The 18,353-nt window shown below is 55.2% G+C and overlaps 10 protein-coding genes across 10 annotated transcripts; 4 read left to right on the plus strand and 6 right to left on the minus strand.

The window, feature by feature from the left end:
• Window positions 1-153: 153 nt before the first annotated feature.
• BO82DRAFT_385720 (uncharacterized protein) lies at window positions 154-1,992 on the minus strand (the record flags this gene model as incomplete). Its single annotated transcript, XM_025638198.1, has 1 exon — window positions 154-1,992. The coding sequence occupies one exon, from the start codon at window positions 1,990-1,992 to the stop codon at window positions 154-156; it is 1,839 nt and encodes a 612-aa protein (XP_025488791.1).
• A 368-nt stretch (window positions 1,993-2,360) lies between these two features.
• On the plus strand, window positions 2,361-3,990 carry BO82DRAFT_421373 (putative citrate synthase; the record flags this gene model as incomplete). The annotated part of the gene is made up of 5 exons (XM_025640157.1): window positions 2,361-2,626; window positions 2,694-2,891; window positions 2,951-3,688; window positions 3,741-3,823; window positions 3,886-3,990. The coding sequence occupies 5 exons, from the start codon at window positions 2,361-2,363 to the stop codon at window positions 3,960-3,962; spliced, it is 1,362 nt and encodes a 453-aa protein (XP_025488792.1). The 3' UTR covers window positions 3,963-3,990.
• Window positions 3,991-4,702: 712 nt separating this feature from the next.
• BO82DRAFT_434831 (uncharacterized protein) lies at window positions 4,703-6,751 on the plus strand (the record flags this gene model as incomplete). Its single annotated transcript, XM_025640972.1, has 3 exons — window positions 4,703-5,916; window positions 5,976-6,564; window positions 6,625-6,751. 3 exons carry the CDS (start codon window positions 4,703-4,705, stop codon window positions 6,676-6,678), a joined length of 1,857 nt encoding a protein of 618 aa, XP_025488793.1. The 3' UTR covers window positions 6,679-6,751.
• A 271-nt stretch (window positions 6,752-7,022) lies between these two features.
• Window positions 7,023-7,592, plus strand: BO82DRAFT_421378 (RmlC-like cupin). Its single transcript, XM_025640158.1, has one exon. The coding sequence runs from the start codon at window positions 7,032-7,034 to the stop codon at window positions 7,449-7,451; it is 420 nt and encodes a 139-aa protein (XP_025488794.1). The 5' UTR covers window positions 7,023-7,031; the 3' UTR covers window positions 7,452-7,592.
• A 111-nt stretch (window positions 7,593-7,703) lies between these two features.
• BO82DRAFT_421380 (RTA1 domain-containing protein) lies at window positions 7,704-8,650 on the plus strand (the record flags this gene model as incomplete). The annotated part of the gene is made up of 2 exons (XM_025640159.1): window positions 7,704-7,938; window positions 8,001-8,650. The coding sequence occupies exons 1-2, from the start codon at window positions 7,785-7,787 to the stop codon at window positions 8,648-8,650; spliced, it is 804 nt and encodes a 267-aa protein (XP_025488795.1). The 5' UTR covers window positions 7,704-7,784.
• Window positions 8,651-8,838: 188 nt separating this feature from the next.
• BO82DRAFT_152964 (uncharacterized protein) lies at window positions 8,839-9,484 on the minus strand (the record flags this gene model as incomplete). The annotated part of the gene is made up of 1 exon (XM_025630185.1): window positions 8,839-9,484. A coding segment is annotated over exon 1 (537 nt), but the record flags the coding sequence as incomplete, so codon positions are not given.
• A 110-nt stretch (window positions 9,485-9,594) lies between these two features.
• Window positions 9,595-12,131, minus strand: BO82DRAFT_377056 (uncharacterized protein; the record flags this gene model as incomplete). The annotated part of the gene is made up of 2 exons (XM_025637560.1): window positions 9,595-10,933; window positions 10,999-12,131. 2 exons carry the CDS (start codon window positions 12,129-12,131, stop codon window positions 9,595-9,597), a joined length of 2,472 nt encoding a protein of 823 aa, XP_025488797.1.
• Window positions 12,132-13,108: 977 nt separating this feature from the next.
• BO82DRAFT_405041 (uncharacterized protein) lies at window positions 13,109-14,085 on the minus strand (the record flags this gene model as incomplete). The annotated part of the gene is made up of 4 exons (XM_025639464.1): window positions 13,109-13,399; window positions 13,449-13,557; window positions 13,622-13,764; window positions 13,861-14,085. The coding sequence occupies 4 exons, from the start codon at window positions 14,083-14,085 to the stop codon at window positions 13,109-13,111; spliced, it is 768 nt and encodes a 255-aa protein (XP_025488798.1).
• A 419-nt stretch (window positions 14,086-14,504) lies between these two features.
• BO82DRAFT_242340 (ankyrin repeat domain-containing protein) lies at window positions 14,505-15,353 on the minus strand (the record flags this gene model as incomplete). The annotated part of the gene is made up of 1 exon (XM_025630800.1): window positions 14,505-15,353. A coding segment is annotated over one exon (849 nt), but the record flags the coding sequence as incomplete, so codon positions are not given.
• Window positions 15,354-15,367: 14 nt separating this feature from the next.
• BO82DRAFT_421394 (uncharacterized protein) lies at window positions 15,368-17,969 on the minus strand (the record flags this gene model as incomplete). Its single annotated transcript, XM_025640160.1, has 3 exons — window positions 15,368-16,913; window positions 16,964-17,470; window positions 17,619-17,969. 3 exons carry the CDS (start codon window positions 17,967-17,969, stop codon window positions 15,693-15,695), a joined length of 2,079 nt encoding a protein of 692 aa, XP_025488800.1. The 3' UTR covers window positions 15,368-15,692.
• Window positions 17,970-18,353: the final 384 nt, after the last annotated feature.

The raw sequence follows: 18,353 nt of genomic DNA on the forward strand, positions 1-18,353 counted from the left end.
GCACCATTGCAAACTTGATGATTTAGAGGTACCTAGCTCAACTTCCAGTGAGGTTATCTAGTAGAAGTAGCACACCAAAACGGGTTCAACAAGTCGTTTTGAGAAAAAGAAATAGTAGCAAAGATCATTCTCATTATTGACATAGATGTACGCTTACCCTACCCAAGGAACCTCCAAATACAACAACGGAACATGCTGCTGCGACCCATGGGTGTCCGTCTCCCCGAAAGTTCCACACACGATGGGTCGCTTGATCGTCGCCTTGAAAGCACAGGCGGAGGGCCAGTACATGCACACCAGGACCTCTTCCGCCGGGATTTGGTACAGACGAGCGATGGTGTCGGCATTGAGCACGTCTGTCGCGCGAACCTTCTCGAGCGCGCTGAGATCGCGAAACAGGACGTCAAAGGTTAGCTCGAACGGACCGGCGTTCTTACTCCGCACCACCGAGGCAATGTCGCCGAGGTAGCGATGGCCTGGGGAAGGGGGCGGTTGGAGGAAAATATCCCTGGAGCCCAGCTCGCAGGGGGGCATCGGGCGATCCTTGAGTTTCCTTCCATTCTTCCGCTGCAAATTGTCTCTCGGGTGCACTGCCAATTGTCCCTGGTCCTCCGCCAATCCTGGCGTCCATTGTGCAGCGATCGGAAAGTGGGAAGTCGGATCGTCCACCTGCATGAGGTGGTAGACGCAGAACTCACAAGCCGGTCCCAGGGTCAAATTGCTAGGGTTGATGGGCATGGCGAGATTGCCGCCCGTGGCCGCTTGGTAAGGGTAGGGTCCGTGAACCAGATAGGTTCGAGCCAATTTACAAGCTTCAGTCGTCTGCGACTGGGTCTGGGCGTGGAGATGGGCGATGATGGCTACCTCCTTGGGGATGGTGGATCGATCTCGTTCGAGAGCTCCCATGACTCCGTCCTTGCCGTAGACATGCATCCGGCAGTCAAAGTCAAACTCCAGCTTCTCGTGCATCGCCTTGACCACCTCTGAGGTGAAGTAGTCAATCTGATGAATCAATACTGGGTCGCGAACGGCCCCAATGACAATGCCATGATACCCACTGACTCGCGCCCCTTCCAGCTTGACCATGTACGGGTCCGATTTCTGGAATTGGGCCCCCGACACTCGCACGGTTCGGCCATCAGCCAGTTCTTCGTAGGACGCATCGGCCAAGAGCAAAGCACCTCCCGGTCCATGGAGGATATCGGGACGAGCGTTCTCGTACAGCGCGTGCGCAGCGACCGAGTTCTTCGTGCAGCGCGCACTGGGCTTGAGCGGGGTGATCTCAAAGCACGAGGGATCCTTGCGAATGACCGCCAGGGCCTCGGGGGACTTGGGCGTGGCGCACGAGGCCCCACATTCCATGATTTTGCCCATGTGGTAGATGACCCCCAGATCCGTGAAGCCGTGATACAGACAAACCGCGACGTAAGGGGCTGGATCGTACGAGCGTCCTCCGATGATGATGTCGAAATCCGGATGCTCCTGCATCGCCTTCACATAGGGCTCGGGCCCCATCTGCGCGACAAGCAACCGGGCCTGGTCCAGGTGTTCTTCCTGCAAGGGAGGCGCAGCGCCACACGGGACAATCTGATCGGTCTGTACCTTTTGCGAGACCATTACTTTCGAAATTCCGGATTTGATGGTGACCACCTTTAGCGGGCGATAGTGCTTCTCAGCGATGATATGGGTGATGATGTCGACAAACATGTCGACCGCGTCGTCTTCCCCGTTGCCCCCCGCCGAGCTGATGATGACGGGCACGCGGTGGAAATGACAAGCCGCGATCAGAATGGCCAAATCACGAGCATATCGCTCGGTCGGAAATGTCGTAGATCCCAAAGCCAGTCGTGATGGTCCGCCATCCGTGGATCCGCTGTCCAACACAATCGCATCCACCCCGGTGTCGACGGCTTGCCAAAACAATGGCTCACTGAAGCCATATCCCAGCATCCCCACTGGGGTGAGAATGCGCAACTCTTTCTTGTCCTGCATGGTGACTGAGTGGAAGTTAGACCAGAATTGGACCAGAATTGCGACCGTCAGTGCTCAGCAGCAGTGGCCTTCACGGAGGGTCGGAAGGTGGTTATGCAGATGAACCAACAGATATGACTCTGACAACAACGGCTTACGGTGCCAATCACAGGCGCATAATTGAAAGGCTGAGGGATCAAAGGATTGCTGGACTGTGGGCGGTGCTCTAGCCGAATAGATTGTGTGGAGGGATTGCGGGATTGTTGGATTGCCGGACTGCGCTTCATCGATCAGTAAGATCAGGCAAAAGCATCATGAGAGATTATATACCCAAACACCACCATTGGAGTGTAGATACTCAACATCACATTAGCCCTCCACACATCATAATGACTACCCAGCTCCATCAAGTAGTGGAAGGTTCGCTTCCTCTGGAACCTGCTCATCTGCAAGTTCTCGACTCTCGATCGGGCGCAAGCATCGAAGTCCCCATTCACCCCGGCAATTACATCCACGCCTCCGATCTGAGCAAGATCCAATCCCCCGAGCCTACGAAGAACAGCAGCGATGTGGATCTTCATGCGCCGCGGTCCTTGCGGATCCTGGACAATGGATTCGCCAACATTGCGTGCATGAAGTCCAGCGTGACACTGGTGTAGGTGCCCATGCTTGCCCCGGGCCGTTAGGGCTTGTCCTGTGGCTGACTGGCATTATGCTCCTAGAGATGGCACGCGTGGGATCATCCGCTACCGTGAAGTCCCCATTCAGCAATTGTTCCACGACTACGTATACGAAGATGTCATGCACCTTCTCATCTGGGGCTCTCTGCCCTCGGCCAAGCAAAAGATTGACTTCCGCGCGGCTGTCGCCAAGCAGGCTGTGCCTCCCCAGTCTGTGGTGGATGTGATTGCTGCATTCCCGTAAGCTCCCTTTTGACAACCTCCCCTCGATCAATTGCACTCATGTCCTGCCTTCCAAGTCCCGAAGCCGAAACCTTCACGATGCTGATGGCCGGACTGAGCGCCTTCGCCGCCTCCGATGACCTCGTCCGCGCCTCCCATCGCCAGATCAAGCCTATGTTCCACGGCAACCTCCCCGTCGCCGACGAGATGATCGTCCGCACCATCGCCTACTACGCCACCACCGTCGCTCTGATTTACTGCCACAAGCAGGGCAAGAAGTTTACTCCGCCACAGCCCCACCGCTCCCTGATCGGCAACCTCCTTTGGATGATGGGGATCACCGACCCACGGGTCGAAAAGTGCCTGGACAAGCTGTGGATTCTGTACGCGGACCACGAGATGACCAACTCGACGGCCGCCCTCCTGCACGCGGGCTCCTCCCTGGCTGACCCTATCTCCGGCATCATCGCCGGAATCGGCTCGGGGATGGGGCCCCTGCATGGCGGGGCGATCGACCTTGCCTACGAAATGCTGGAGATGATCGGCTCCGCGGAGAATGTGCCTGAATTCATTGAGGGGGTCAAGACCTCGAAGACGCGGCTGTTCGGCTACGGCCACCGCGTGTACAAGACGCGCGACCCGCGCCTGTCGCTGATCGAGGAGCTGATGAACGAGCACAAGGATGCGATCGACGCCAACCCGATTCTCCGCATTGCCATGGCTGTGGATCGTCAGGCAAACGAGGATCAGTACTTTGTCGAGCGGAACGTGAAGGCGAACGCCGATCTGAAGGGTTGTTTCCTGTACACTGCCATGTGAGCCACCCGCCCTGTCCAGGCCAGCTTTGTCATGCTAATAGCACTACAGGGGCTTCGAGACGAACATGTTTGCTGCCATCGTTGGTCTTTCACGTGTGCCAGGTGGACTGGCCCATTGGCGCGAGACTCAGGGTATGTTTTTCTGCTTCATTTCTAACTCCGTTCTGGGCAGTATTAAGCTAATGGTCTGCTAGTTGCTCCAATTAGGCTCTGGCGACCGCAGCAAGTGTATGTCCCTTTCACTGAAGCCGAACCCAAGGCGAAACTGTGATTTCGTGATCACAACGATATCTTTCCGCAATTATGCTTATTCTATACCCTTTTTGACATTTGCAATGTATCTCAAAATTTACAAGCAACACGTCTGTCTAGAAGACGAGATTCCCACCCCTGGTATATTTAAGTGGTCCTCTGTAGAGATCGCTGCTATAAGTCGTAGCAAATCTGGAAAATCAACAGTACCTGCTTCCACCGCGCATTCGTTGCACAGAGCGCCTTTTTTCAAACGTGTGAGAATCATACCTCGGAAGAGAATCGTAGGATAGTATAAAGGCTCGGAATGTTGGAAAGCATCGAGTCTCAAATCACACAAATTTGCTATTTTGCTAGATTGAAATGTTCGATCAGCTCCACAGAAACTAAATTCATCTCCGGCTCTACCGGGCTTTTGGTATCCCAAATCGGTTAGTGCTGGGATGAGGTGTAAGTGTGACGAAGAACCTCAGCTCTTGTGGAGTGACTCGTTGATTCGGAGCATTCCAATCATGTACAACATGTATAGTGCAGAGCAGCTCTTTTCCAGTCTCTCAAGATAGCTCGTGAGGGCTGTGTTCGCAGCATTAGGGCTAGGCTGCTGTGGACGGGAGCAAGACAGGATTGGCGGATGATGGATTGCGGGATTGCGGGATTGCGGGGGATCACTTAGAAGCCCAGCCAGGCCAAAGGAAATAAATGTTGGAGTGTCTGGGTAGGCTTGGATGCTTTTTAGCACCATCATCACAAATCAACACCATGGAGCAATCGACATTGTCCGCTCAACGAGGTTCCCTCGGGCGCACCGTGGCCTTGGTTGCCAACGAACGGCTGGCTCGCGTCCTCTACCATCCGGATGAAGGCCTCTACCATGTTACCCCATTCACAGAGAATAAATACCCAAAGGAAAGATTCATATTCTCGGGCACCACCCCCTTCCGTGTTCAAGAGATTGATTTCAACGGGCGTATTGTACCTGGCTTGGTGACCGAGTCCGACCTTACGTTCGGCCGATGGTGCTATCAGCAAAAAGCGGACGAGTCAGCACTGTGGACCGACATCAACGACAACGTCGCATCAGACTTCCTCGTCAACATCCTCTGTCGCTGGACGGGATGGGATATTCGTCTTACCAGCATCTTCGAGACGCAACTTCGCTGTTCCACCCAGTATCTGGCTGACGCCTACGCAGAGAACCGGCCATGCCCTACTCGGGACTCGAGCTTCATCACCTGGGAACAGTCTATCGTGGAAGCGAACATCAACCCTCTTCACAAATGCCGCATGCCGGTGGATCCCAAGACACAGCCCACGAGTGGCTTCGACTTCAAACAAGCCGAGATCGCCTTTATGGCGGTGCAACGCGATCTCATCGACTCCTACGGTCCCCTGGAGCAGGAGCTAGCGCCCTTGCTCAAGGCCGCCGGCGTAGACCCCCGAACCGCGGCTCTCCCTAACGAGGTCGTGCTGCCAGTACACGAATTCCAAGTCCGGTTCCTGCTTTCGCGACCCGAGGCCGAGGGCAAGCTCCGGCTGCTGCCTCAGAGAATCAAGGCCCTGGCGCAGGCGTCGACGCGGAGCATGACAATTCCCTCCCTCCCGGGCCTAGGCATCAAGCTCTCGCTCTCCATTTTCATTGGGGATAACATCCGCACTATCAACCACCGCTCTGCCTATAACGCCGTGCGCTACTGGACTGCCGGCATGCTCGATTCAGCCCGCGTCTGCGGTTTGCAAGATATTCCGCTCGAGATTCTCCCTGAGGTAACATGCGCCAATGCACTGGGCGATCACCTGGCATGTATGGTCCGATGGGATCCTTACCACAGCTCGCGGCCCCCAGTCGACGCAGACGTGGGTTACGCAGTCACCGGGGCTTTAATTGAGCCCGCAGAGATCGGAAAGCAGGGCTGTGTGGCCGAGTCGGCTTTTGAGCTGACAAGCTTGGCCGATCGGCTCAACTTCCTGCGCGAGTGAGTGCCCATAGTCCCGCCTCATGCCTATCCAAGCAAGCCCTAACTGAATTTCGCAGCTACACCCGCGTGTACTTCCGCTGCTTCCTCACCCCTCTCTTCCGCAACGGCCTCCTGCTGGACGCGCACGGCCAGAACTCCCTCGTGCGGTTCTCGCGCAGCACCGGCCAGATCGTGGGGTTCAGCTCGCGGGATATGAGCGGCACGCGCTTCAACGGCGCGCACTTTACGCGCACGACGGGGATCGAGATCGACCCACGCATGAGCAACCACGACATGCCCGTGCCCGACCTTCTCGAGCGCGCCTACTTCATCTTCTTCGTTGTGCACCTGTGCCCGTTGCTGATCGCCCTGGACCTGGATTCGCTGTCTGCCGCCAGCTTTACGTCGGCCGAGCTGCTGACGGGCATCGCCAGCCCCAAGGAGTCGGCGGATCTGGCCAAGGGCAACGGCTGCGCGGTCATCGTGCGCGAGCTGCACGAAATCATCCGTCAGCATGAGACGCTGGCCGGTGAAGAGCCCTCTGCCGTCAGTGCGCGCGAACTCGCGGCCGCCGCCCGAGAGATTTGGCTAGAGAAGTCGACATGGCAGTTGCAGTGTTTCGTGTCGCAGCGGATGCGGGCGGATTGGGCGTGTCGCGATAAGAATGTGAGTTGCCCTTGCCCTTCCGAGATCCCGATGGGAAATCGTAACCTGACGGTCGCATAGGACAAACGCTCGTTTGCTTCGGTTCCCAATGTCCTGGTTGCGATGTCTGGTTGATAGGGTTGGTGCAAGCCTGTGGTGGGGTTATTCATGATTAATGTTCAGGTCTGGCTGGATGTGGGGATATTTGAGTCTGATCCCTTTCTGGAGGAGTTGCAGATGCCCAAAACAGTGAGGAAATCCCTCGTATCTAGTTGAAATGAACTGGTGAAACGCAAGTGCAAAGCTATCTCTGCAGCTGATAACCCCTGATCCCCTCACCCCCTCATCTCCGCATAATTATACCTAAAAAGGCACTCTTCTTACCACGAGATTGCATCATCGCATAGATCGACTGCCCTCATATAAGGCCGATCGCATTCCAGCAGGGGTGATGGCATATTTAGAAAGGGAATAAGAGTACCATCAGTATGCCACCCTCCAAGACCAAACCAGTCATTCTCTCCCTTGAAGCGATTGCCTCCCAAGCCCCAGAATCCTTCCCCGACCCCTCGCACGGCCATCTCACCTGGCGCACTCTCTTCACCCACCCCACCACCCCAACGAGCGATCTCTGTGCTGGAATTGCCGTCTGTCCTCCGCAGACAGGCCACCTCTGCGCCCACCGTCACACGCAAGCAGAGCTTTACTACGTGCTCGAAGGTCGCGCTACGGTGACGATCGACGGGCAGCCCCACCAGATCGCCAAGGGCACGGCCGTGTTTATCCCCGGAGATGCAGAGCACTCGGTCATGAACGATAGTGATGAGGATTTCAAGTGGCTTTATGTTTTCCCTGGGGGGAGCTTCGGGGATGTTGTCTACCGATTTTCGGCGAAGGCCAAGTTGTGATGGCTGACGAGGACTTTTATGTACCGAGGGCTATTTATAGCTCGGCCCCGCTGTCGTTCTCGTTCTCGCTCTCGTTCTCGTTCTCGCTGTGAGGGCATCCCAAGCATAAATTATGTCGAATGGAAGGTTGATGGATGAAAGGAGTCAATCTGTTCCGGATCTTTGAGTGGGAGTATAGGGGGTAGAATGCGTGGGCAGCAAGGACGACATTGTCTAGAATATAAGAACTCATGAGCTGTGTGGCTGGCTGATCGTTGCTCCACGGTCATCATCGCCCTCCAACGCCATAGTCACTCGTTTGGTCTTTCCTTCATTAAGTTATTCTTTCCAAACATGGTTGCAAGTACGAACATCTACGGCTTCGACCCCAGCGTAGGAGCAGCAGTCGTGGCAGCCTTGCTCTTCGGGGGCAGCAGTCTTCTGCACTGCTACCAGACCTGGAAATATCGCGCCCGTTTCTTCCTCGTCTTCATCGTCGGCGCCATCAGTACGTCCCCATTGCCTCTTCAACACCCACCTTCCCTGCAATCGATACTAATACACTCGCAGTGATGACCATCGGGTACATCACCCGGATCATCTCCGCCCAATCCCCAGACAAACTCACCCCTTACATCATCCAATATATCTGCATTCTCCTCCCGCCCTCCCTCTACGCCGCCTCGATCTACATGCTCTACGGCCGCATTGTCCTCCTCGTCCACCAACCCGCCTTGTCGATCATCGCTCCCACCAAAGTAACCAAGATCTTCGTCCTCGGCGACACCCTCTCCTTCCTGACCCAGCTCGGCGGCGGGTCAATGATGTGCTCGACCTCCACAGCCCAAACCGGCCAAAAGGTCCTGATCGTCGGGTTGATCATCCAGCTCCTCTCCTTTGGACTCTTCTTCCTCACGGCTGTGATCTTCGAAATGCGGTTGCGCAAGATGATGCTCTTCCGCAGACGAACGCACTGGCGCACGCTGCTCTACTTCTGCTTCGTGGCAGCAGCGCTGATCATCCTGCGGTGTGTGTACCGGGTGATCGAGGCGGCGCAGGGTGCGGGCGGGTTCTTGGCCACGCACGAGGCGTATATCTATTGCTTTGACGCGGTACCCATGTTTGTGGTGCAGGCGGTGTTTCATCTGTGTCCGCCGGGGAAGGCGTTGCGGTCATCGGAAGGGGAGGGTACCTATGGGGAGATGGAGGAGTTGAAGTAGGGTTGTGCGACTAGAGGTAAAATCACGAAGTACTTGTATTGAATCGTTGGAAAGAAAATTGGATAATACTTTATACCTCGTCCAAGTCATGAATATGCACACATCGCTTGTCATGGTGCTCGCTTCAAACCCAACCGAAGTCCGACTACACTACACACTTGTAACGACCATCGCCTTCCAAACTCACGCACCAGAGCACTTCTCTTCTCCCCAGAAGAAGGCCTAATAGCCTGCCCACAATGACACCTCTCCCACCCAAAGACACCCCTACCAGGCGGTATGCCCCCCCCCACATCATAAACCACCGTCGCCCCAGTTATAAACCTACTGCCCTCACTCATCAGCAGCAACGCCAGCCCACGAAGATCATCCGGCCGCCCCAAACTCCCCGTCATATTCTCCGCCTCCCAGACCTCCTTCGTAGTAGGGTCCTGGTCGATTCCCATCTGCGCCATGGGAGTGACCACATGCCTCGGACAGGGGGTATTCACCCTGACCCCACCATTCCTATCAGCATCCACATCCGCCGCCTTGGAGTACTTACAGATGGACGAGTTCATCCCCTTGTTAGCGGTCAACCCGCCCATCCTGGCCACCAGCGGAATCGATCCGCGGGGTGCGATGGGCCCGCATCTGCCGCCCCGCAGCCGTGGCGGTATGAAAGATTCCCTGGTAGTTCGTGTCGATAATCCAGACGATGTCGTCATTAGTGTAATCGAGCGCATCGGCCACGTGGTTGATCCCCGCCGCCGAAGTCAGGGCTTCCCCACGCTTGGGTAGTCTAGACTCGTGATCTTGAAGTGTGTCTCACCATGTTAATCATTAATTATGAGTAGGTACGCGAGGCATCTACAGCCGTAAGCTTGGAATCGACCAGGGCTTGTAGAAAATACCCTCACCGAACAGTATTCTTGTTCCACTCCTAGTGCACCTGTCGTCCTTTACTACTGCAGGACTGGAGATATCCCAGCCCATAATGCTGACAATGCCAAACAGTCAATATCCCCAGTCCACCTCGATATATGTGGAATAGTGAGGTTCAATCCCTTCCGTTTTGTCGCCCCGGTCACCAACGCAAGATTCTTGTTCGCTTCTTCCGGACTGGTAGCAGCCACAAGGAGTGTTGTCCCCACGCACTGCGCAAACGGGAATACCTTGTTGATGGTATGATTAACGAAACCCTGCCACACGCGCTGGGAGAGGGGGAAGTCGAATGGAAGAACATTCCACCGATATAGATAGCCCTCACTTGTGCGGAAAGTAGGAACACCCAATCGAGTCGGGAAAACCGCAGGCATTGGCCACGCGCAGTAGTGAACGTTGACCCTTCCTTTGGCAAAGATCGCGCCTGGGTGCGCCGCCTGGAACGCGCGAGCGAATTGGCTTAGTGAGTCGGGTGCTGTAGCAGTGCCCAGGGGCCCTAGTGCGAGAGCATTCTCATCAACTGAACCAAAGTCATAGTGGAAGTAGAGGTCTTCCAGGCCGTCGGTGCCATGCAGGAGAATAGGTCTGGAGTAGGTCTTGTGTGGTTCTGTGATTCGGCTGATTACTCCGCTGGCCTCCATCTGATCTAGGATTTTGCAAATCAGCCGGCGGCCTCGCAGTGAGGGCACAAGCTCCAGCGCGCCACGAATCAGGTTTGGCTGTTCCTGCTGCACGTCCCATGCTCGAACTCGGGCGCCTTCATAGTGGACGTCGCCGACGTCTCTATCTTCGGTAGATGCACCGGCCGACGAGCAGGCATCTATCCACCGTGTTTGTTCGGCTTCGGGAATTGACTTGCGAACGGCGCTTCTCATGATCTCTTCTTCGCTTGGATCATGCAGAAGCATAGTCAACGCATCGCTCACAAGGCTGTGTAGACTAAACGTGCGCCCTGAATGTCTGTCGATGATCAAGATCTCGACGTAGTCCTTAACCATGTTGCGTTCTAAGTGGGATTGCACGAATCGTACATCATTGCGGATGTTTTCTAACGACCATTCGACGCTCCAGCCAGTCTGGTCCAGACGCGCATGTGTGTCGGCCGACCGGTTGCGCTTGACCCAGAGATTGTCGTCTAGCACGTCGGTTTGGTGAGTGACTTTTGAAGGTCCACACCCATCGCCACTGGTCTCGTAAACCACCACAATGTAGTGGGCGACGCGTCTAAGGAGGTCTTGCACGAGCTTCGCTGTTATGGCGTCATGTTTGCTCATTCTCCCGACCAGATAGCAACGAATCTGGGTTGCGGTTATAACTCCATCCTTCTCAGTGAGAGAGATAAGAGGGTCCTGGTAGCCTCTAGTGACCGGTATAAACCCAAGAAAAACAGGCAAGGGGTGTTCTCGCATGCGCCTCCATACCACTGTGGGGAGTATCTCTGCAGTGCTATGAGTCTTCTGATGAGAAGGACGTCTTCGAATCTGAAACAGAAGAAATCGACGGTTGTGTAATCTGCATAATCAGGGAAATACTGATATAATACGTCCCAGGTTTCAACGGTCATCCTTCTTGTTTCATTGTCAGTGCAGATCCGTTCGCCTAGGATTCTGACTGCCGATGAATCCGGAGGAAGCAGGCAATCGCAGACGGCATTGCGAAGCAAATGCAGGGTGTCCTCACGGCCTAGAGTTTCAAAGAATTTGATATAGTTCTGAATCTCCCAGGGCACCTGTCGCAGAAACGTATCAATGTTGTCAATTTTGGACGCCAGAGTAAGAACTTCCGTGTCTGCTTTCCAGAGAATCAATTCACGCAGGAGAAACCTGACCACTTTATCGCCGACGTCGGGCGTCCGTGGATCCCCGTTCTCGTCATCTTTGATCACCGGGGATGAGTCATCCAGCGAAGGGACGATGCTATACAGTTGTTGCCTCGATCCATCGGTAACCAGGGCAAGGGCGGTCTTCAGGACTCTTACCGGGCTATCATCCGGCAGATGGTCTAGATCAGACATCGGTACGTCCGGTGAGAAGAGCGAGCGATAAATGGATTTCCCACGTGGGATCTCACTTTCCGTAGAATTGCCTGCTGGCCCACTATGAGCTTCTTGCGCTGGCTCACCCCCACCACCGGCCCTATCCGACCCCATCTTGGATTTCTCCTCCAAAGTATCGACCTCCCTTTTCAACTTCAGGATCCATCGAACGTGGTTTCTGTTGCCCTCGCTGACACTGAAGAACCGCCGGTTAACCTCGTCCCTTAATGTGATGACCCGTCTCCCACGTGCAATCTTCTCTGTGACTGCTGCAGCCGAGGCGTGTGTATCTCCCAACAAAAAGGCATTATACTCCTCTTCCAGCCGTTTGTACTCGCTATGAAGATTCTTGTACTCCTGATGATGGGGTCGGCAATATTGATGCTCGGGCTTTTTTATCGTACGCGAGCATTCCTTGCCATCTGGCAGCAACGCAGCGCAGCGCAAGGTCCGCTCGGATGGTGCTGTGAAGGTGGAGGTCGACGCTGTTTGTTTGACCTTTGGATGATACTTCCGGGACATGTTGAATCGCGAATATGAGACTTCGTTAGGGTAAACTTCTATCTGGTGGATGTCAACTCTTGAAAAGACGGCGGACGGTGATCGTATGTTCGGTACAGTACAATGCACACACACACACACACACACACACACACACACAGTAAGCGCCCTGGAAGATATGGACATCTGACGTGAGATAGAATAAGTGAGGGGAAGGAACTACTACCTAGTAGGTAAGCTTGGGATGCATCTTCGACCTGACTCAACCTTGCACCGGTGCTTGGGGATCCGGCATTCCCATCCAATAGTTAGCCGCCGTACTGTACTGTACTTTCCACTTCCACATAGTTCCCAGCATAGTTCAATATCTACAACATTATCAATTGAGCTGGCTGCGATGGGGCATTGTTCTCTGATTGCTTCTACTCCCATGCTGACCTTCCCGTGCGCATCGTTGGTTTATTTCTCACCAGCACTATCACGGTGAGCAAAATGTAGAGAATAAGGAGAGCAAGGAGCCAGGCCCAGGTTGAACAGACGGCTAAGAACCTCGCCGTGGCCGCCGAAAACACCCCTCGTGGATCGTATCTGTCTTTCATCTCCACCAACCACTGAAGATTTTCCCCGGATACTCGCGGCATCTGCACCTCCTCCGGAGCCGTCAATGATAGATACGTCGGCGGGAGAACATTCTCCTGGTCGGTGCGGCTCTGCTCATTCCAGAAGTCCTGCCCCCACGCAGTCGCAAGGTCCAGATTCTCTTCGCGCTGCGCAGTCCCAATAATCTCGAACACAAATTGGCCTTCCATGGCCGCAAATACCGAGTCAAAGTGACCCTGGGCCGACAGGGTGCCGGTCCGAAGCTCATGCATGGCGACGAAGATATGCGGATCCGTCGGCATCTTCAGGACGCCGGTGGAGATCACGTCTAAAACCTCTTCGCTCAATCGCTTCAGGCTGATCGTCCGCACACGCCCACGCGTATGGGACGGGACCATTCAATCTGTGTCGGTCAGATAGGTAAGGGGCGTTGTTGGTTGGACGGCGTAGTGAGTCACCGGAGCCAGAGCGCAAATCTTCTCGGCCCATGATTGTCCAGTCTCGATGTCCGAGGACGCCCACACGAACAGGACAACCAATGTCTTACCGTGGGGGAGGTTGAGGATACTCTGTTGCAGAGTGAGCTCTGCAGGAATCCCTTCGGCACTTAAGGCCTGGTAGCCCGAATTGTACTGTCGGATGACTGCAGGGAGATTATCGGACTGGAATGCAATGGCGCCGTCGAGGGTCTGCAGATGGTCAGAGTCGCCAGATAGGGATGTGCGGATCAAGACATACTTGATCAAGGCGGTGCCGGAATTGTGAGCTCGACGAGGACAACCCCGAATGCTCGCCCCGCGCCACGGAGGGCCCTAAGTAGCTCCGCATCGGCGTCCACCAGCTCCCCCTTGGCGTTGATGACTTTAGCACCCAGGATCTAATCGACTCCCATCCCAAATTTAGAGCTGTACGGTCCATAGCCACCACACATCGCCCAGCCGGCGTATCCGACCGAGGAGATCGTCCCAACTGCGGCGGTCAGCCCATGCTTCTGCAGCGCACGGATCATATCTCCCCCGAGGATGCCTTCGCCGATCCGCGCGGTCGAGAACTCCTGGTCAATTTCGACGTTGTTAATGAGACGCATGTCGACCGCGACCGCCCTATTTCAGAAGAATCGCCCGAAGGAGTCGTGGCCTCCCGATCGGACTGTGAATGGGATGTCGTTAGCCACCACAAAGGACACCACAGAAACCGCGGCCTCCACGGTAGATGGACGAGCGATGGCAAGGGGATTTAGGTCGGGCAGAGACACATATGCCGCGCACAGCTCTGCATACTTGGGCGAGGACGGGGTGACATATTGGATGGATGGATTGTTTGCGAAGAACCCAGCGAGTTTCTGCAGTCGTTGCCTCGCGAGATCGTCAGTCATAGCGTGGGCTTCTCTTAAGGTATGCAATCAAGCGCACAGATTCTGGGTATATTGAGGTTTGGTGACACCGTGGTGGCCTCTCTTCATATATGCAATACGTCATGTGGGCCAAGGCCTCGCTCAACCTCTAAGATCCTTTGTCTTTCTTGCCTTGCGGAGGATTGCACAGGATCTAGGACTGCCATTATTCGCTGAGTCAGATTGCAGGACTGTCTTGAGCAGCTGGATTTTGACCCCGATAGGCTGTATTGTCTGTGTCTGGGTAGTACATCATCGCTCGGAGTTTGCTGTCTTCCGAGCGAAGCAAGGCTAGCTGAGCAGCAGGTAAGCATGTACTGGTAAGCAGCCTATTATTCAGCATCCTCAGGAGCGACCCCCTCCTGTATTCACTTGGATACCCCTGAGTCCATCAACTCGACCAAGTCCTGCCTCCCAGTTCTCTGCGCATTCTCCCGCGCACTTCCAAATGGCCCTCTCAAGTCCGGATCTGCCCCGTTCGCCAGCAGCCACCGCACCCGGTGTCTTGCACCCGCCACAACCGCATAGACAATGGCATACCGATGCGTCATGTGCTGTGTCTCCTCCGCTGCGTTCACGTTCGCTCCGCGCTCAAGCAGCAACTCCATGACTGGGATCTGAGCCCGGTCGGAGTCTTCGTTCTGTATCTTGTGGTCTGGGTAAACATGTGGATTCCAGCCAGAGGGACATCTGCCTGCCGCGCAGTGTAGCGGGGCGCCCTCTTGGATATTTGCGCCCGCGTCGAGAAGCAGGCGGACGGTTTCGAGATTCCCGTAGCTGGCGGCCAGTTCGAGGGGAGTCAGCCCTTGTGCTCCCATGGTCGGACCCACGTCGTTTGAATTGAACCCGTGGGCAAGAAACCATTCCAGCACAGGGGCATCCTTGACCACCCGACTCAATACGATCCGGTCTACGGGACGGTGGGCGTGGGGGTGCCATCCGCGGCGGCTGAGAAGATCAAACAGTGGAAGGCGCCGGTCTTCTGGACCGTCGAAGATGCTGATCGGGGTGCGTTGAAGGATCGGGGCTCCGCTCGTGATGAGATACCCGGCTGTTTCGAGATTGCCTGCCCGGAGAGCGTGAGTAAGGGCTCGATGCAGAAAGGCTGGGCTCAAGGGATCTGTGGACAGTGCCTCCTGGAGGGCTGGGAGAGGACCATCCCGACAGAGGTGGTCGAAGGGGGTGCTTGGGGGTGGCGTGGGGTCAATGCAGGTGCGATCCGTGGGAGAGCTGATGGGAAGATCATTGTAGTAGCCAGCACTCATGGTGAGTCCAAAGGCCGGTCGCTGCATTCTTGAGGCCGATTGCACTTGAGCTGCCTGTGCTCGCCGCATTGCCTCTTGCTGTAGGAGACGCAGTGCGTGTTGATTGGAAGGTGCATGTTGCTGAGACATGTTGCAGCTAATAGTAAGTACCTTGGTGATGGGATAATTGACCAAGGCGTAGCTTGCCCCAGTGCGCGGGATGAGCATCCTTATATAATGATTTCCGAGGCGTGGCCGGCGGAGCTCGTATTCCCGCTAACCCATTTGAGGAGGGCCATTTTGTACGGCTGTCAGCGCAGGCCATCGCCGCTTCTGCATTGGACTTCATGGCTGCGCAAAGATCCAGTCCATCGGAGACAAGTACACTTGGTTAGGATCGATGTCTATCTGATTGAACCCGAGTAAAGAAGCGTAGTCGATGGCTTCTGCCCGGGTGGAACCCAGAATCTCGGGTTCGCCCGCGACACCGTGAGCCCCAGGGCTCATGTTCGCATTCAGTTGAGGCGGGAATCCCTGCGTGCCTCCAGCTGCTATGGCACCGGTATTCAGCGTGTCCGGATGACTGCCACCGGGGAAGGAGACTTGCATTTCAAGGATCTTTCTGCGAATATCCACCACCATTCGTGGTGGCTGTAGAGTCCCGTCAGGCAATGCTGCCTCCCGCGTTTCCCAGGTTTGAAGAACGAGGCGTGCGATGACTACAAAGATAGGCGACTCGTTCGCTCCGCTACCCACTTTGCGCGCTTCGTAGTTGTCACTCATTGCTTCCCAGAGTGCATCGGTTTGTTTCGCCGGTCGTCTCCGCAGATCTTGGAGAATGTGTATGTAGGCGGGGAGCGGGAAGTACATAAGCAGGAACCACCGATACCCCACGGTGAGTGGGGAGGCCATCAGTCGGGTGTCCGAGTCGAGGACAGTGAGGGCATGTGTTAGAGCCTTGTCCAGCGCAGATTCTGTCGGCTCTTTCCGGGCTTTCGCCTGTTGGGTATAAGATTCGAGTAGGTAGTTCTTGGCCAATGTCCCACGTGCCGTCCAGAGGATCATGTACTGCAGAGGACTATCGACGCTACAGTAGGCGAGATACTTTCGCTCCATAGTATTCTCGAACTCGACCAAGTCGCTCGGATGCTGTGATGTGTCCACCATGCGATGGAGGAGTGGATTCGTGAGATCAAGGTGAAAGGGACTATGACGGATAAAGTCTGCAATCTCACTCCGAGCCACGGTGAAGATCGCCTCGGTCGGCCGGTCGTGTGCGGCAGGCATTGCCTTCATCTCGGGTCGGAGGTCAAAGTCGTGTATGTTGACTGGCGGCCGACAGTCCCAGGTTGGTTCTAATGGGGCTGTTCGATAGTCAAACGTCTCGCAAATGCGGCTATCGAACAGAATGAGAGACCACCACAACCGGCGGCGCATCTCTCCTTCCAACGCCGGGTAGCGAGCGTTGGCCGCTTCTTGATGTAAGCACATCCGGCGCGCGATGCGGATAGCCACCGCTAACATGGAGGATAACGACCGGGGGTCCGTATCTTGACGTATAGACACCTTTTTGACGTCAGTATTTCCAGAACTGAGAAATGATCTTATGCACCGACCAGGTAGAGAAACAGCGCCGTCAAACTGTCGCGATCGGGTGATCGAAAAACATCACAGCGTCGGAGCGCCTGTTGGCAAGCAAGCTGGTAGCTATCTAGTTTCTCTTTGCGAGTAGCGCCCAGCACCCTCCGGCAGTCCTCATCCGTGCAACTCAGCAGAGCCATGCAGTAGATACTGAACATCAGTGCCTCCAGTGCCGGAGGAACCCGAGCTAAATCAGCCGCGGCGTCGATGATGCGGGACTGTAAGGTGGGCGTGTGGGTGACCTTGAGCAACGGGTCAACGTTATCCAGATATGTCTGCCAAAGTCGAAAGATTTGAGCCTGGTCTGGGTGCGCGGCTGCAAGATCCATGTCGGTCGCTATGGGGCCGAGCAAGAGATAATCATTCGGTTCGCGCTGATACATCCGGTTCCAGACAGTCGTAATCACCCCCTGATTCACATCCTGGCTGAGACCACCATGGATTGTCTCATGGTCAGGGTCAGGGTCCCTTGCATCTGCTGCCTGGAGGCACATCAGTCCAGTCATCCCGATCTCAATCCACGAGTTGCATTACCCTCTGATTCATGGCATGCCACAGATTTCTATATAGGATATGAGCTAGCTGCACTATGAATTTGCTTCTGCTTGGCAGTGTTGGAGGGCCCTACACTGCTTTGGGCTTCGCATCCGATGGTCGTTCTAGTTCGGATCTGCATGAGCCTGGCTCCCTCTCACCGGGTGTTGTCGGGTCATCCGGCGAAGGATGTAACGGCTGAAATGGAATGTTATTGTCGCGTAGCAGGCCCTCATAATGACGGAGACGCTCCAACAGGTCGCGCTCGGCGAAGCGTCGACGTCGCTGGCGCGTGGCCAGCACACAGTCAGCGCCCGCGCGAAGGCAGTTGGCACAGGGCGTCTTGCGATCGCATCTAATCTTGCGTTGCTGACAAAGCACACAAGATAGGGCTCTATGCGGCTTGGTGCAAGAAGGGGCGGGGGGCGATTCTCCGGGGGTGGACATGATAGGTGACGACAACGACAACAACAAGTATTGTTGAGAAACAAATGGACGGATGTTGTACTGTAGATGGAAGAGTCCGAGGGGGAAAAGGCGGGCGCCGGTGCCGGAGTTTATGATGTGCGATGGCAGCCTGAGGCAGCCGAAACCCCCCTCCTTTTGTCCCCCGGCTCGGGACTTAGAATTCCCGAGAGTGTGAAGGCACTACAGTTGTACATGGTTGATTTTCCAATCTCTGCACTTCATTGATTTGCGTTCAGTCCCAATAGCCAACCATGGGATACACCTGGATCTATCATACATAACAAATTTCGAGACATATAAAAACACCCGCGTGGTCTTGCTGGTACATAACCGCAACTGAAGGCAAGAGGTAGAGTTCTACTC

Source organism: Aspergillus uvarum (assembly GCF_003184745.1).
Source record: "Aspergillus uvarum CBS 121591 unplaced genomic scaffold BO82scaffold_54, whole genome shotgun sequence".
Lineage (NCBI taxonomy): Eukaryota > Fungi > Ascomycota > Eurotiomycetes > Eurotiales > Aspergillaceae > Aspergillus > Aspergillus uvarum.